The 20,038-nt window shown below is 35.1% G+C and overlaps 1 protein-coding gene across 3 annotated transcripts in view; it reads right to left on the bottom strand.

The window, feature by feature from the left end:
- The window catches only part of LOC128232006 (uncharacterized), a 56,547-nt gene that overhangs the window by 27,326 nt on the left and 9,183 nt on the right, over window positions 1-20,038 (bottom strand). The window contains exon 1 of one of the 3 annotated variants that reach the window (XM_052945335.1): window positions 13,113-13,220. The exons of the other annotated variants lie outside the window; for them this stretch is intronic. Within the exon in view, the coding sequence (XP_052801295.1) occupies window positions 13,113-13,211 (99 nt within the window). The 5' untranslated portion in view covers window positions 13,212-13,220. Of the gene's footprint in view, window positions 1-13,112; window positions 13,221-20,038 lie in introns of those variants that run through there. 3 annotated transcript variants of the gene reach the window in all.

The following is a 20,038-nucleotide window of genomic DNA, read 5'->3' as shown; positions in this document are numbered from 1 at the left end:
ATTGGATTTTATTTATTGAATTTGCTAATTATCTACAATGTATATCGTTTTGTTCATTCGAGTGCTCTTTTGACTACACCAGCGCTCCTGAACTATCCCTAGATGCTTTGCATTTGGAACACCTCGGCCATTTTCCATCGAAAACAACTTCGGATGTATGCCGGTACATCAGCTAAAGTAGTTCATAATTGTAGTGTTTAACGTGTATTTTGTATTACTTAGTTAAAATTGAATGATTTAAAGTGTATTGTTGCATAAAAAATAAGATTCCAAAGAGAAAATACATTAAGTTTCATTGCTAAATTGGAAGAACAACGCGATCTACTTGCAGCGTAGTTAAATGTAAAGATTTCTGACATTGTAAACCGTCCATATACGTCCGAGGTTGTTTTCGATGGAAAATGTCCGAGGTTTTCCTAATGATATGCCTTGTACACAATAACTTCAATTAATACTTGACGTACCTGAGGCTGGACAGCTGAAAATGTAGTTCCATGAAATGACACAGGACGTGACGTCACAAGTTTCAACCAATCATATCGCTCGTCCTCACTTAACCCGAGTAAAATTCCGGACTTAAGTTCAAACATGGTGGAAGTCACTAATGATACACTTTGTGTCTTCAAGAACGATTTCCAAGTTGATAAAAAAATTCAAAGCTCCAGAGAAGGAAATATTCAAATTAAAAGAATAACAAAACAGCATGAGATAAAATGTCGTATCGTCTCAATTTATAGACCTGCGAAATCTTCAAACATGAATCATTTTAAATCAGGAGTCATTATCTTTGAATTACATGACACTTTTCGACCTTGTGGAATTTTAAGCATACGTTTTTACTACAATCTTTTCATTGAAATGTCACCTTGTCAATTATGTAAAGGCAATAAAAAAAGTTCTTTATATTCATATATTGAAACGTGCATTCTTTTTCACCGGAGGTCGAAATGTATTATAGGTCTAGTCAGAATCATGCAGATATTATTCATACTCAATTAATTAATTCCCCTTGCTCAATTTCTCTCAGAATTGCATAAAAAAGTTCATAAGTTCCGACCATATCAATATAACGCAATGTTCCTTATGATATCAATGCAAAATGCACTGCATTATTCATAATGGCCTATCCTTTAATGCAAATTAAGAGCCATAAAAAATCCGTATCCATATGAGATTATGTCAACGCAGCCAGCATCATATTAATAATTGGAAATCACGACTGGGTAACTAGATGAAATTCTATTCCCTTTTGTAATTCCAGGCACGAGTTGATAATTCCCCAATCAACATCCAATTTAAATATATCCCGGATGGCTCGCCTTTAGAAACATCCAACAATGCGATCACAGTCAATAAATATGGAATCATAATCCTCAAATCAATAAACCCGGTATACTGTATACATTACCAACGGCCACGGATACCCGGGTTAAACAATGGGTAATTTATTTGTTGGAATAAATCATAAGACCACCTAATGATATATGAAAATATCTGTCACTTCATTGTTTTATTCTTAATTTTGAAGGAATTAAAAAAATGCGGTGAAATCTGTTGGCTAATTTTAAAACTAGTTCATTCAAATTATCGATGACAAAACATTAAAACAGTATTAAGTTATATTTACATATCACAATAAATGAGTTTTTTTATTGAAATAAACCATCAGATCTCACACCGTACATGTTAATATCAGAATTCTAATTTGTAAAGAAATTTGAAAGTTACGGTAACTCTGCTAATTTAAAAAAAAAACACCCCTGAATTATTCAAATTGTCGATGACACAACATTAAAACAGTATTAAGTTATATTTACCAATCGCAATAAATTAGGTTTTTTGTTGGTTAAACCATCAGATTTCACACCGCACAGGCTAATATCAGGCATTGCGTTTTATTCTAGTTTATAAAGGAATTTTGAAAAATTCGGTAAGCTCTGCTAATTTAAAAAAAAACAGCCCTGGACTATACAAATTATCGATAACAAAACATTAAAACATTATTAAGTTATATTTACACATCGTAGTAAATTAGGTTATTTATTGGAATTAACTATCAAATCTCACACTGTAAAGTATAATGTCAGAAACTGTACTCGAGTGAAATTTGCAAAAACATTTAACCGTTTAATATGGCTAATTTCATCCATCAAAATATCAATATCGACGATACAAAATTAAATATTTACACGCTGCAATAAATTTGTGAATTCTATTTGATTAGACAAAATTCCATGTCCCAACATTTGATTGCTGAAACCATTTATTACACATCCTTATTGTAAGCAAACAATTGAACAATGCCTGAATGTTTAACTTAAAACAATCCATCATGCATTTCAGGAAAAACGTTTAAAAGCAGAAAGTAAATGTTTTGCCACAACATTTTTTAATCACAGAAAAAAAAATGAATTCAGGCAGTACGATCATTTTTCTTCTTCAATAATTATGCCCTATGCGTATTAAAGCAATTATTCAAATAGTGTACAATTCAATGACTGTTAATGGTACTCAAAACAGATTCTTTTATAAAAAGCTTTCAGTAGCGACTTATGACTTATATCAACCTGGCAGACCTACATTAACTGCTTAATATTCATAAAACACATCAAAAGCCATAAGTTAACAGATTCATGGACATTTACAAAACATGGCTATGCTTTTATCCCTTGGAATTTCAAACCGTGTAATTTTCGATATTGATAATATGATCTTTGCTAATCAAAATTCAATTACTTTCCCGTCTAAATTCATGTCTTTCATTATGAAGATTTTATTGACTATGGTGTCAATGTCGTTGTTATGCGATTTTCTCCGTCCATAACAAAACCTCCTAAGCCGCCGAGGTCCGCTAATGGATTTTGTTTGTAGCATCTGTTGTTTTTACAGGATCCGACTTAGTATAGGACAAAGAATATGCTGAATGATAGAAATTGTTTAACAATTGTGTTGTTGTCCTTTTAAACATTGTTTCACCAAGTTCTTGTTCTATGACATTGTGTGTGTGCATTCGTATGGCCGCAGTAATATAATTCAATGACAAACACTCTAAATACGAAACCATGTCCGCTTCTAACGCGCAATATTAACCATTATCATAAGCAGCAGTCTATCAGACAAAAACCACTCCTGACGCAAGCAGCGAACGTTCAATCAACCATTTACCTAAACAACAACCAACCAGGTAAAAACCACTCCTGGCGCAAGCATCGAACGTTCAATCAACCATTTACCTAAACAACAACCAACCAGGCAAAAACCACTCCTGGCGCAAGCATCGAACGTTCAATCAACCATTTACCTAAACAACAACCAACCAGGTAAAAACCACTCCTGGCGCAAGCATCGAACGTTCAATCAACCATTTACCTAAACAACAACTAACCAGGTAAAAACCACTCCTGGCGCAAGCATTAAACGTTCAATCAACCATTTACCTAAACAACAACCAACCAGGCAAAAACCACTCCTGACGCAAGCATCGAACGTTTAAACAACCATTTACCTAAACAACAACCAACCAGGCAAAAACCACTCCTGACGCAAACATGGAACGTTTAAACAACCATTTACCTAAACAACAACTAACCAGGCAAAAACCATTCCTGACGCAAACATGGAACGTTTAAACAACCATTTACCTAAACAACAACTAACCAGGCAAAAACCATTCCTGACGCGAGCATCGAACGTTTAAACAACCATTTACCTAAACAACAACCAACCAGGCAAAAACCACTCCAGAAGCGAGCATCGAACGTTCAATCAACCATTTACCTAAACAACAACCAACCAGGCAAAAACCACTCCTGACGCAAGCATCGAATGTTCAATCAACCATTTACCTAAACAACAACCAACCCGGCCAAAAGCACTCATGAAGCGAGCATCGAGCGTGTAATCAACCATTCACCTACACAACTAACCAGGCAAACACCACGAAAGACAAAAACATCGATGATGGAATCAACAATTCAACAAACCGCCCCAAACGCAATCATATTGAACATATACGCAAAAGTTCGTTTATCAAGGGTTTATGTTAAAGTTTTGGAAGACCTTTAGTCAAGAAAGCATTGTAAATATACAAGCACATGCATGTATTTAGGTCATTACACTGTACATGCACGGCTGAATAAAGTACAAAGTTTCCCGTCAAGCCCTTTCAGAGAATTGAAAGATAACGCAAAAGTACACAAGTAAAACCCATGTTTCTGGAAAGTCATTGAACCAGTTAATATAGCTAGCTATACCTGATTTATCTTCAAGGGTTCACTAAATTTTGGGTTATCATCAAGTGGAGGTGATGTCATTTTCCGCCATTTTTCCCATTCTTGATCCGTCAGTCCTGAGGGTCGGTGACCTGATATTGGTGACCCTGGCGTCACCGGTATCCTCGTTCTACGATTTGGAATAACAGTTCTTGCCTCTCCAGCTGTAAAGGTGCTACACCTCCGAAATGTCGATGAAGATTCGAACATGGTTCTGGTCTGTTTGGGGTCAACAAGTTAAATAAGAATCTTGATTTGTTTTGCGCTCTATTGATATATTCGAACGAAAATCTACAACTTCTTTTTAACACATTTCTCCGCAATTATATTAAAGATGGGCAACATTCTCGACATTGTCTATGCTAAATCCTTTTAAAAATACAATTCATCTTTAAATCGTCAGTTCCTCTATTATCCATTGCATTGTCAGGAATGACAGCACATCACTTTCATGACACACAGGTCAATTCACTTCCGAAATGTATAATCATGCACTCAATTCTCTTGTTTTTATTGTGTCCGCAAACCACAAATTGTTCTTCTTCAAATAGTACATTTGTTTGAAGTATTTCCGAAAATGTCAAAGGCGGTTAAATCTTCCGAAGATTTCTTGTAATCTCAGCCTTTGACGCAAAGTCTCAAAAATAAGGAAAAGGTCAAATTCAATTCAGTTTATCTTCAATGTTTCCACTTCTTGAAATGTAATAATTTATTTATGATATTTCTATTTATTTACTTTACCATTGAATTGCTTTGATAATGTTTCTAAATTGATAATATCTGAGCTTACAATGGGTTTTTACTTTTAGTAACTCCCAGCTGTGCAGGGGTTAAACGCGAATAATACATTCGTTATCGGCGTTTTAATTAAGGAATCCAGATTATTCGAAAAATGATAATGAAAAAAACACACAGAAGTTAACATTTGAATTATCTAAAAGTTGGTCAATCATCTCGGTTCAGTTGTAAACACACATCTTTTGAATTGTTCTCAAAATGCTTGATTCCATAAGATTTGTTCGTATTCTTAAGCAAACACTCGTTGACTTCAACTATTAATGTTTTCACCTTTATCCTGTCTAGTGAACACGTGTTGTCAATTAGGTTAACTTCAGTAAGCTTCTTGCGAATACACGGTGACCTTCAGTTGTTGTCAGGTTAACAAAACAGCTCTTGAATTCTTACTAATAGCTAACAACCACTACTGGACTACTGGTAGTGCTACTTATTGTCTTACAGTTGCTGATCTCCTTCCATTTGTCCTTTTGGTGTAAACCCCGTCTATAATAATTCCTTTGCAATTGCCTTTAAAATCTTAATTCCATCAGAAACAGAAAGGCTCACTTTGTCCTCCAAACATAACTTGTATTTCAGAGTCTTGCTTTTCTCAAACTGACCAATTGGATAGACAATGTATATTTATACTCTTCTCCGAGGCACTCCTTTATTTTACCGGAAATGCTTCCATCTCATACATTTGGCGGCGTATTGTCTATCTAGGTGTCGATTTCGCCGACATCTGCCACCTTCCCTTCAAATCGTCGGCGGCATCCTGTCTCTTAAAATCCCTAAGACTTATAAAACTCTTTCCCGTATGTAAACACATGCGCATTGTCATTATTTGAGGACTTGCCTATTACAAAGTCTTATTTCCAAATCTTTATTTTACACCGTACAGAATTTATTTAATTTCGGCTTGAGAATGTGTAATGATATAAGTGTTTACTTCTGAACAAACATTTTTGGAAAGAGCACTTAATATTTCATGAATAATTATATTTTCCCCGTTGTTTAATTTCATGTCAATTAAATATATTTGAGAGCAAGTACATTCGCTACACAAATGATCGTCTGTGTTTTATCGACATTGTCGGCTGTTAAGATCGTCCGTATCATTAGATTTGAAAATGCACAAAACCACTATTGTTTTAACTTATTTGAATACAGAGAAACGAACAAAATGTTACGTTTAACGACGAGTTTTTTTATGTTATAATTCATCTTTGATCGGAAATTCTGATGTTGACAAAACACTTGAGATTCTGTAAAAATACACTTGTATAACCAAATGCCTTTTGGTCTTTCGAATAGACCTTTAACTTGTCAATAGTTTATGCATCACCTGAGAACTATTGAAATAAACTCCCGACTGCCTTGCAGTAATTTGACTTCAGTATATTATATGTGATTGGAGCTGGAGGGTTGTCACCTCCTGTGGGAAAACTTTGAAGAACAGTCTTGAATATAACCATTTTCAAGATTTCGAAGCTCAAACAGATAGCGAAGTTAAAACAAATTTTAACCAATAAAGGTTTGTATGTATATACATACCCTTAGCCTTCGTTATTTTATACATTAGCAGAAAAGCGTTTTTTTGGGGGGAACCAATACTGATTTGTCAGTCCGTGCGTTCTGGCATACGCATAGTTACGCCCCTTGTATATATCAATATTGACTGGGTGCAAACTGCTTTCTCTACGTTAAAGTTACTCGCTCATGTTTTTTGTAAATTGCACTTTTTATATGACGAAATAAAGTGTGGCAAATCATTAGGAGTGTTAAAACATAAATTCCAAATGCTAGAACCCTTCAGCAAATGTTGATATGTGCTCACATATTGTCTTTGAAGACCACGATTTTCATTAGTGTTAATAACGCTAATGATTCACTTAATTACGGCCTTGCTGTAGTGTGATATGTTTATTGACATTATCACGTGATGTTATCAATGTATTGTTAAAGAGTAATAATATCCTTCACTTTGAAATAAGCCCTGGTGGCCTAATGGAGAAGATCCCGGTTTTCTAAAAAGAACTCTTGACTTGACCGGCGTGGGTTCGTGTCTCACAAACACCAAAACACATTTTGTATTCTATAAAAAAAATTTTCTGCAATTTCGATATCATATAGTTAACTAATGATACAAAGAGTTTTCAAATGCATAACCGGGTAAATTTATTATTGGTCCAAAAACATGAGCAAGTACCTTTAACCAAAGCATACAAATTCTTACTTTTAATGAGCGTTGTCCAGTTCACCTTGTGCGCTTAAGACACTAAATAATGCAATTCTTTAAAAACCATGACAGTATATATGCATGGAACCGTACTTTGATAAGAACTTTCATTGTCCATGCATTTTATACATGTACTGGTCTGAACATCTGCCTGAATGTACACAATATGGTAATTGTGTATTATTTGCTCATGGGCCTATGGCCTTTATGCATTTTTAATAAATTATGAAAATATAGTAGGTGTCTTTTGAAAAAAGCACATTTAAACAAGGAATGTGTTACACTTTGACTACACTTATGAGTTGAAAATGTACTAAAACTCTTAATTTGCCTTAAAATCAAGTCTTGAAGTGACACTGTTATTCAAAATCAATACATACACATGTATAACAATCATAAATTTTGAGTAATAAACCTTTAAATACTTACTAAATAATGCATTTACGGAAAATAATAATTACTGATAACAAGATTGTAACCATGTATTTAATAGCTGAAAACGCACAAATATTAAATGATTGGTATGTGCTGAAAGATTGACTGTGATCTACTATAGCCTCATAAGGAAGAAATACCGTGTTTTCTGCACCTTTTTTAAAATTTTACTCGGTATTCTTCATAAGAACCATTATTTTCGACATTTATATATCCTTTTTGGGATATTAAAACAAATGTATTTATTGTGGTAAATCTTATTTTGGAGAAAGAGTGCATCTTTTAATTGTTCCCGGGACAATTAACACTTTGTTGTCATGCATTAATGAGAGTTAAGAGTTAAGCTACATGTCAGACAAAATTTGAATTTGAAGATCAAATTTGTGTTATTGAGTTAAAGGTTTGTTTGAAAATGGTATGTTTCTGAATAACTCTCCTTAATATACTCTTGACTTAAAGATTTGTCAACATTGAACACTCGACAGATATTTATTCGCACAATATTCCCTATTTAACAGACTAATTATAATATTTGATGTGAAATCTCCAAAGATCAATAAAGGACAAAAAAGGTCAAATAACATCACTTAAGTGTTTACTAACATCACTTAAGTGTTTACTAATACAAATAAATATAGGCGCATTGGCATAGCAGGGTACCTTGTTATTGACTTGATGAAAATACACAATTTATTATTCTGAATAAGGCACCATGATTTCAGCAAAACATCTTTAAAAGCTGCACTCTCACAGGTTTACTGTTTTGACAAATTGTTTTTATTTTTGTCTTTCAATGAACCACTTCTTACTAAACAATGCATTTATGGAAAATATTTATTACTGATAACAAGATTGTAACCGTGTATTTAATAGCAGGAAGCGCAAAATATATTAAATGATGCGCGAATGCTAAAAGATAAACTGTGATCTACTGTAGTATCATAATATAGAAATACCGTGGTCATGCTCATTTCTTTCAAATTAAACTTGGTACCCTTCATAAGAACCATTATTTTCGACATTTATTCATCCTCTTTGAAATATTTAAACAATATTATTAATTGTGGTAAATCTTATTTGGGAGTAAAAGTGCATCTTTATATGTCTTGAAACAAGTGATATAAGACTGCTAATAAAAGATCGGACTGTAGTTTTTCTCATATTAACGTTCAAAAATTAATGTTTTTTTGTAGTTTTCCAAGCAATTGATACTATTGTGATTATCTAAGACTGAATTGAAGGCATTGATGCCAAAATCAGCTAATTCTGAGACAAAACAATAAAACAGTCTAAACAGTCTACCTGTGAGAGTCCAGCTTTAAATATTCACACACTCGTGTTTCGTTAAATAGGAATTTAATTGAAATCGAAGTAAACACGTTATGTGCAAGTTTTAAAGTAGTTTTTCGATTATGTGTTTTGTTTATGGGCTGTTAACATCCATTTCTAACCATGGCTACAATGCTATATATACATTTTAAGATATTGTGAATGTCTATGTTTGAAGTATCGAATAAACTATACGAATAACTTAAAAGATGTCATTGAATTTATAAATAGTACAATTTATGACTAGTCATCTAAAAAATGCACTCTTACTCCCAAAAATGATATAACACAATTGTTTTAATATACTAAAGAGGATGAATAAATGTCGAAAACAATGGTTCTTATGAAGGATACCGAGTTTGATTTGAAAGAAATGAGCATAAATACGGTATTTCTACCTTATGAGACGGTAGTTGATCACAGTAAATCTTTAAGCACTCACCAATGTTTTAATAATTTTGCGTTTTCAGCTATTAAATATACTGATACAATCTTGTTATCAGTAATTAATAGTGTCCATTAATGCATTATTTAGTAAGTAATTAAGGTTTTATCACTCAAAATTTATGTTTATAATACATGTGTATGTATTGATTTTGAATAAGAGTGTCACTTTAAATGAATAAAAGTTCATGTTTTGTATCATTAGTTAACCTGAACATATTTTCATTCAATTCAGTGGTAATCTGTTTACGTACGTGTTTTTTTCTTCTTAAAATAATGATTCAGCAAAAATACTATCGTACATTAAACTCGTGTCAAAACCAAGATCTCAGAAATCACCAATACCCGGACCCTGTGAGATTAAGGGTGTTTCCCTTTTGTATATATGCATGTAACTTTATCATCACTTGCTCGATAATGCTAGTGTATCACCCAATTGTCATTGACTGAAGGGCCCTTTTTAACCGATTACAAGAAGTCAAGATGGAGTTTTATCATCATCTACCGTCATTGGCGCCAGGTCGTGTCCATTGTTTTAGACGGGTTGATAATATATTTGAAATTCCCTTAAACTTAACAACCACTAATATTTAGCTTGATTCTTGCAATGAGAATGGACAAGTTTCGTATAAAGAATACTCAAAACGCGAAAACGTATGTAAGAGTTCATCGAATTAACCCATAGCACAAAAATGAAGTTCATAGCTCGTAATGCACCAGTCAAATGTAAGAACGGCCCAGGTCCGGGGAATAGCGGGGACCTTAACTTTCCGGCCAGTCCCAGGTAAAAACCCTGCATTGCAGGAACAAACTGCTTGTAAAATCCCCGCAAATTCCCACGCACCCGGGGACATCTTGTAATTTGAAACTGACATCTTTCAAATTCAGTGAGAATCAGGATGACTTTTTTTAAAGAGATCTCGTTAAACACATGGAAAAGCTTGGCTGGAACGCGGACAGATCCCGTAAAAAGAACGGATATTTCCCGGCACAAAGCTACAGCCCATTCCCCGCTATTTTTGGCGCGAAAACAAAACCATCGCATTCGCTCGGCACTGCGGAGCCACATGGAAGGTAAAAACACGGTCTATTTTCCCCGCTATCTCCGTTACACCTCCAGGGTGGGCCGTGGTTACAATTGACTGGTGCATAAACAAAACCGACCAGCTTTCTTTTAAAGCTCCTGGAATTAACTCAATTGATATCGTTGAAATCACTTATGTAAATGGAGCAATTAGTTCTTCTGATTGAAATCATCTAACATACTTATAATGGTATGCTTCAGGGACCATATTCATGTGCTTTTAACGGTGAACCACAAACGCGATCGTGATAATTCTCCTTTTTAGAATGTGAATGTTATACATAGACACCGTAGGTATGAGAAAGCGCCGTTTCCGGACAGAACCGGACCGATGCGCAAATAAAGACCCTAGCTCAGCCTTATTTATTTTTGAGCCAATACATTTAAGGGGTAAATGAATAAAGAGGGGACGGGCGGGGATGAAAATCATACAATTAGTTTATAGTCGCCAAAAGATTCTACCTGACACAAACGTGTGTTGTTTTTGTAAATTTAAGTGGCAACCACCATTGAGGATTCAATGTATGTTTTGTGATTTCATATATAAAATGGCCGAGGGTTCACTTTCGGTTTTGTGAATACAAGAAGTATTAAACACAATTGAGGGTTCGACAAAGTTTTGTAAATACAAGTAGCATCAAGTACAATTGAGGGTTCACTTTCATTTTTGTGAATACAAGTCGCATCAAACACAGTTCACTCAGAGCGCTTGATGAAGTTTTGTGAATACAAGTAGCATCAAACACAGTTCACTCAGAGCGCTTGATGAAGTTTTGTGAATACAAGTAGCATCAAACACAGTTGAGCGCTAGATGAAGTTTTGTGAACACAATTAGCATCAAGCACAATTGAGGAGCCGACTGAGCTATGTGAATACAAGTCGCATCAAACACAGTCGAGGGTTCAATTAAGTATTGTGAACAAAAATCGCATCAAACATAATTGAGGGTTCGACGAAGTTTTGTAAATACAAGCTGTATCAAATACAATGGAGGGCTCGACTAAGTTTTGTGAATGCAAGTCGCATCAAACACAGTTGAGGGTTGGACTTAGTTTTTGTTTATATACGTATGTTGTTTCAAATACAACTTAAGGTTTCGACTTGAACACAAGCAAGTGTAGTGTTTGTAAAAACATTTTATCTATAACTCAACTAACACTGTTGTTGCTTTTATAAGAATGGGAGCAAATATTATCTTTAACACAAAGTGGTTTAACATAATAACGTAACTTGTAAGTAGCAGGGGGTTGGGCTGGGGATGTAGATTTAAGTAAGACTTTTGAATCTGCAACCAAACATGCCGACCAAACTGATAAACATGCTGTGTTTTTTCTGCGCTTGATGCAGACTCAAAAACCTCCCTTAAACCTACACAGACTCTCTGTACGTGTATTCCTCTGATTAAGGGCTCAACTCAAACGCGAAAAGGAACCATATTTGTTAAAATATAAAGTCTACAACACCACTGAGGGTTCAACTTAAACACGAACGTGTGCTGTTTTTGTGAAACAGGTAGTATTGACCACACTCGAGAGTAACAGAACGTGTACACATAACAAGTTGACGTAGCGCACAAAACGTAGTGTTATTTTGTATATAAAGGTAGTATCGAACTCACTCGAGGGTAACAGAAGATGACGATGTACACAAAACGTTGTGTCACTTGAGAGTTACAGAACGTAAACATATGACTAGATGACGATGTACACAAAACATAGTGTCACTTGAGAGTTACAGAACGTGAACAGATGACTAGATGACGATGTACACAAAACGTAGTGTCGCTTGAGAGTTACAGAACGTGTTCTTATGACTAGATGACGATGTACACAAAACGTAGTGTCGCTTGAGAGTTACAGAACGTGTTCTTATGACTAGATGACGATGTACACAAAACGTAGTGTCGCTTGAGAGTTACAGAACGTGAACATATGACTAGATGACGATGTACACAAAACATAGTGTCACTTGAGAGTTACAGAACGTGTACTTATGACTAAATGAGGATGTACACAAATGTAGTGTCGATTGAGAGTTACTGAACGTGTACATATGACTAGATGACGAAGTACACAAAACGTAGTGTCACGTGAGAGTAACAGAACGTGTACACATGCCTAGATGACGATGTACACAAAACGTAGTGTCGCTTGAGAGTTACTGAACGTGTATACATGACTGGATGGCGATGTACACAAAACGTAGTGTCGCGAGTAGCATAACGTGTACACTTGACTAGTTGACATAGAACACAAAACAACGTGTTCTTTTTGTGAATAAAGATAGTATCGACCACAATCGATAGTAGCAGGACGTGTACACATGACATGATGACGTGGCACACAAAACGTAGTCCATATACATAAGAAGTGTATGATCAACATAAAACTTAAACAATAAGAAAATACATTATAGGCATTGAAAATGAGTAAATACAGAAACTCCATATTTTTTTATATGCTTGTGCATACATATTTGAACAAACATAATTGATTACTGAATAGCTATACCTCAACAGGGCAAAACACTTACTCGGTCGTGTCTGTATTTGTCGTCTGGTGAAGACTTGCGAACGTACGTGGATAGGTAAATCTTGCCTCGTGCCTTTATAAACCATGGAAAGTCCTCCATTATGTGTTCATTACTTTAATAGTCAATATTTGAATATTTTTCCTGTCTACCTATTTTTTTTTAATGCACACAAGAAATATTGAAACTGAACGTATGTGTCATTTTACAGTGTATTTTTTTTTTGAACAAAAATTACACTAGTCTTCCAATAAAAATCTGACAATTTGCCAGCATTTGATTTTTTTTTAATTTTTCAAATGCTTATTCACTGTATAAGTGGCCATTTATACTATTATAAAATATGTAAGTCCTTTATACACACACTGCATCTTAAACATGGTAGTCCTTTTTGTAAACACTGCAGTCCAATACCGGCACTCACATTTTGTGATATAATATTTGATAAATTATTCAGTCGTCATACACAAACGCGTATATATGTGTCAACCGTCCATGCTGCTCAAGACGTATCAATTGTAAAATTGACCAGCAATAATATTGACTCTTTTCCCCCCGTTTTGTTTGTGCCGTTTCAAACACCGTATCAATAACATGCACTGACCCAGTATGATGCCTTTAACCAATCCATTAATTGTCAAAATCCATGAAATCGTGATAACTATATTTCTAATCAATTCCCATTACCGGCTTCAAGTTTCAATTCCATTCTCCATCTAGATCATCCATAGCGATAAAATACAAAAACAGCGGCTCAGTATAGATAATGATCCGTGTGCGAACATCTTTAAAGGTAAACTATATAAAACAAGTAGTTTTTTAACTGTAACACTGTTTGATATTTTCTTCAGGTCGATGGCACAAGGAAGATGCTTAAATAAATCTCCATAAAATAAAACATATCTTGAACATTGATTATTAAAAGTGTTCAGGTGTTCAAATATGCTTTGTCTTATCTGCGGAACAAGAGGCACTGTTCAAAATTCAAATAAATCTACAAATGCTTGTTTACACGTTTTAAATGTCCAAATATTAAACAATATCCGACTTTGAGTTATTTATACGGGGCGGTATTTTCTCCATTATAAACCGTTTCATCAGTGCCCGATATTATCTGTATCGAAATGTTTAATAAGCGCTCCCGTTCGATAATTCATTATTATAATTATGACTGCTCCCAATGCGAGGATATTTTTCTCCATTTTTTTCCAGCCATGCTCAATAGATTGCAATGAAATGTGGCATGTTACTGCCATTATTAGTTTTCAATCTGCATGCGATTTATTTATTTCCTTTGCTGCAGTGGGGCACGATGGATTTCCGCCTTAATTATATTTCTTATTTGTGCCGTAAGTTAATGTGTTTTCTTTCTGAAAGGTTCAATAATGAACCTTCTCGTTTTGTAAAATCGCTTACAAATAATCGAAAATCAATATATTAATCAACGTACAGTCGAAATCCGTTGGGTCGATGTCCTCGTTGACTCGAACTTGATGTAAAAAGGGTCGATTTTTACTGTATATATATATAAGCATTTTCGCTTGACTCGATATTCGCGAGTCTCGAAGTATTTTGGCCGCTCCCTGAGATATCGAGCCAACGGGTTTCGACTGTAATTTTTATAATGTTTTTGGGGAAAACAACAGACAGGTCATGTCTAAGGCATTACACGAAAACAGACGAACATGATAGTGGCAAAAAAATGTATTTTCCTGGAAGCTAAAATGGAAAAAATCCAGAAAATAAAATCTGAGCCGCTTAAATGAAGGTTTTCTTTTGCAAAAAAAGAGAATATATTGGCAGCCATTTGTATTAAACCTTGTTAGTTATTGACTAATCAATAATCGTTTTGGCTACCTTTAAGTAAACCAAAAAAACTATCCAGTTAATACAATTGGCTATATGGCACTTATACCAGGTCATATGAAACAATACGAAGTGGCTTATCAGTAATAAATCATATTCGTTTCGCGGCACTGTACCGAACTAACAAGTTCATACAATTGGCTGCACAGGACACTTTAAACCGTAAGAAACTATATGATCAGGCTTATCAGTAAAAAAATCATATTTGTTTACACAGTATCGAACTACCCAGTTTAACAATTGGTTGTAGGACACTTAAAACATATTTACATCAATTTGATTAGACTTATCAGTAATAAATCATATCAGTTTGCACAATACCGAACTAACCGCTCTATACGATTGGTTGCAGGAGTCCTTAAATCATATTAAAACAATATGAGCTGGCTTATCAGTAAAACACATTCAACGTTTGCACAGTACCGATTTAAAGCTTTATGGTTTGTTGACTACCTGTGGTGGTATTCAATATACAATTTAAGCTAATCTTAGGGTCATACATCATTTACCTCATTAATTCTATTATCCGATTAGCAATCCGATTAGCTACGTGGTTATATTCAATAATCATGTTAAGTTAATCTGAGGGTCATGCATCATTGACTTCATTCACTCTATTTGTCAATTATTAATAAGAAGTATTCCGATTAGCTACATCGTTCTTAGATCATACACCATTGACTTCATTCACTATATTGCTCAGTCATTAATAAGAAGTAATCCGATTAGCTACATCGTTCTTAGATCCAATGAAGGTCAGTATTGAATACCAGCCCAGGCTTGTCCCTGTAGTTTTTATCGTATTATTGTTCCAAAACCTATTTTAGCTTGAAAGTTAATAGCATATTAACATTTGTTACGTTTTAAACGATATTTTTTGTCATAACATATAGGCGTCAAGATATATCTTTTCGTGATAAAAAATAACAATGCGCGCTGTGTTTAAATGTTAATTTGGATATTTTTGTAATATGTAATGAAAAGTGGAATAACATTAACACTGAAAGAAGATAGACTTTAGACCTCTTGAATATAATGGCGTTAATTTTATTCATTAGAAATTTAATAAAATGATAGTGATATTTAATGCATTAATAAATTGAGGGTATTTTAAATAGAAATCGATCCGTTCCAGACTTTTATATTGTCTGAATTAACAAAACATTGCTATTTATATATAAACGACTGAATAGAAATGGCATGAGTGAAGATTTTATAGAGATCGTGGAAGAAATTATTGCTTTTATTGAAATAGATGTGGTTCAAATAAGGCTGAACATTTTTGTGGACAATGGACGGCGAACTCGTTTTTATCTTTGCTCTGTCGGAGTTTAATGATTGATTGTAGCGGAAATATCATCTTTTCATAAGCCCAATCCAATGTCTGGAATGCATTGAACTTAATATCACACATAACCGTTTTAATTAAAAACTTGCACCGTCTCTTAACATGCATTATTGCATTTTCACTCTGAAGATCTTATTTTGAAGAAAAGCAAAGATTTACTGATATTTATCTCTGGTTAAAAATATTGACAAAAAAAGTAATCGTTTTTGCAGGGGTGAGGGAATACGCTAGTTTTATTTCAGTATTAAAAAATCTGATTCAAGACTCTGATTATCTGAATAACTTCGCGAATTTAAATTTATTTCTAACTCAGGTGTTATCTTCCTTGCTTTATTGCATGTAGGAAATGCGGGGGGGGGAGTTAGGGGGGGGGTAGGGGGGGGGAAGAAGTTTTTAAAGTCTGCGCGCTCCTGTTGACTGCATTGTGGCTTGGCTCCACCGCATCCCTCGTGCCGTTCAGAGAGGACTTTAGCAGCCAAAGTGGGGCAGAAAGTTTTTACCCTCGTTTTCGAACGAGGTTCAAAGCCAAAGAGAATAACTAAGCACGTAAAAGGTGAATGTGTAGCAGCGATGGTTTGCGGGCATTAAAAGCGTTATACAACCGAAAGAAGAGAAGAAAGAGAGACCAGTTCCGGTTAACGAGTAACAACGATGAAATGGCTGTAAAAGCGTTTTGCAACCGAGAGTAGAAAAGAAAGTGAGGTCAGTTCCGGTTAAATGACCGCCGACGGGACTCCGTGCGCCTCACCTGGCTTTGGTTTCAATGTGTCGTCCCTCGAGAGGCTCAGTGTCTCTACTTATACCCGTTTATATGATAAAGTTTTGCCCATGGGGTAAATTAACACCACCCCGAACGCGTTTATATGGCACTTGAATACATGAATGATTTTAATAAAAAGTCAATAGTTTGTTTTGGGAAAATGCATCAATCATATTGATCAAGCTATTATTATTGGCATACGATACAAATATGAATGTTGTAATAATACTCTGCAGGAGATGTATTTAAGTTGTATAAAATTTCTCCATTTGCACATTCAATTATTGTAAGACTTTTAGAAAAAAATCCGCCTGTTCATGTTTTAACTATAAGGAAAATCTAAATAAATGGTAATCAAATATGCCTTTAAAACCCATAACTTCAAAAGTTCAATGCATAATGGTGAATGGAGTGCTGTAACTTTTAACTTATTGCATATTGAAAGGTTAACGATCCATTTTGATATTTGTACGAACAACTTCAAGGGAGACCAAATAGCTAATGAATAGAACATTACATTTTCACATTTAGTATACGACAGCCTTTGAACATATGAGCGATTTCCACAACGCATTACATTATCGGTGCTGAACTTACTTGAAATCAAGTCTTTCAATGCTTAAAATTGAAAAAAAAAATCTCGACGGGAGGGCACCCCACCCGCGGCCCCAATGTCAATATGCTTCCTACGCGTCTGTATGACGACACCAAACTTTGAAAATACATTGTAAGACATCTAATAACGCATAGCGGATTAAACTGGAAACTTGAGTCGTTCGATACTTCGGATCACTCGAGGTTTTAGCTCGGGCCCCAGCGTCCTCGAGCGATCGCAGTTTTACTGTTGTTGAATCGGACGTTTACATTGTAAAAAGGTGTTGTTACTCGCTCAATTTGACGATGATAAGAACAAATACCTAGCAAATACACAAATGACAGTTCCAAAAGCACCTGAGCTGATACTTTTGTTTCTTTCTTTCGAACAAATACAATCAGAGAAGGACCCAGTAAAAAACACAAATTATTCATTGCTTTAAATAGCAAGATCGTTCAATTGCGTATGTAAACATGAGACATGAATAGTGTAGGGTTTGATACTATTTTCTTATGTATTTCGGATGTGTCGAATGTTCGTTATCTCGAACTTTTTTCGACTGTACAAAACGAGAGAAATAAAACGAAAGAGCTCGTCTGGAAGTACAATCAAAAGCAACAGTTGATGCATTAAATTTAGAATGGTCTAAAGAATGTTGTCCGGGCAGGAATTTCAACAAAAGTTTTAAGAATTAAGTATTTAACTATTTACAGTCAAACGCCGTTGGCTCGAACTTGCTTGGATGGAATTTCCTCGTTTGGCTCGAACTGGATTTAAAGGACTGATATATTTATAGTTTATACTTATTATAAGCATCCCGCTTGGCTCAAAATTTTCGAGGCTCGAGGTATTTACGCCGGTCCCAGGAAGTTCGAGCCATCGGGGTCCGACTGTATAACAAGTTTCTGTCTTACAGTCTATTTGTTGGAATTTCGTCGTATATTTACTAGAAACCACTGCCAAAAATCGAAAAACAATTTTGGAAACCAATCAGGGTGTGCATTTATATTATGACATGAAATACCGACTGAGGCAAATTTACCCCACCTCTAGAGATGAAGCAAAATTGCCCCCGAAGAAAATATCGCCATATAAACGCGACCTCATATTAAACGATAATTATAAGTTTGAAGGAGATAACACGGCAGTATCTTCTATACCCTATTCGAGTTGTCTTTCTTGATCTACTAGCATCCAAATGCAGTGGCTTTTAATACTTCTACATTTATTAAAGATGTATGTTTTGTGTAATTGCTGGTTCGATTTTGACTTTTTTTGTCAGCGTCACTACTTGTAATAATTTTCTTAGATTGCTACGTTGCAATGTACGATATACTTTGTAATAAATGTATAATATATACAATTATATTGTATTAAAATATCTAATTTGTAGAAGCTTGTTGTTTGTAACTTATCATTTTCCTTTAACATTGTGACCAGTTTGTGTTTACTGTAGAACAAATGTTAGCTTATGAGAAAAACCAGGACAATGCATATGATGAAGACAGGTGGGTCGTGGTCGGAATGTAATATATCGTTTCAAAATCTAAATTATTTCCTTCATGAGACATGAAGCGAACGTCAATAAGAAGTACATGATGAACTAAGTAGTGACGGTACATATACAAAGAAGTTTTCGTGCAAATAATCAAAGCGCTGATAGCACTGGTGAATTTACAGCATTACACTTCCAGTGGCAATGCTTTCAAATCAGGGTGAGGAATCATGTGACTTCAACGGGGTTCCCACATGGGTCACCACGGGTCATAACGGATGTTATGGTGCAGTCACACTATAGCGTATGGCATTAACGTATGTGTGCGTACGATAAAAACATGCTTATACGCTCGCATACGCTGATATACGTTAGGGGTATGTAAGGCATTAGTTGTTAACGTTCCAAGCATGCTGACATACGTCAGTGTGCGTTCTTATACGCAGAGGCCATTTTTTTTTTAACATGTTGAAAAAAAATCAGCGTATGCGAGCGTATAGCATATACGTTACGCATATGCTCATCATCATACGCTAGACATAAGCTTGATACGCTAGAGTGACGCTTAAGGTACGTTATTCATATGTCAAGTACGCTTCTCATACGATGGCATGAAAGTGGTCAGTTGAGCTGTAAATATATATAGGGCTCCACTTCCTCATCTTCGTCAAATGTAGATCGACAGAGAGACTATGGAGGTAGCTCTTCTCCAACACCATTACGAACTTATAAATTTAACAATTTGTTATGCTCAACGATATACGATATAGAAGACAAGGAAGAAGGGGGAGGGGAATAAGACGCCAAATCTGGTTGAGACCATGGATTGGACGACAGTTTGGCCTGTATGACCAGCTCATGGTTG

The sequence above is a fragment of the Mya arenaria genome, chromosome 4, assembly GCF_026914265.1.
Source record: "Mya arenaria isolate MELC-2E11 chromosome 4, ASM2691426v1".
NCBI lineage: Eukaryota > Metazoa > Mollusca > Bivalvia > Myida > Myidae > Mya > Mya arenaria.
Note: the sequence above shows the minus strand (reverse complement) of the source record. Positions and strands in the feature narration are given on the sequence as shown.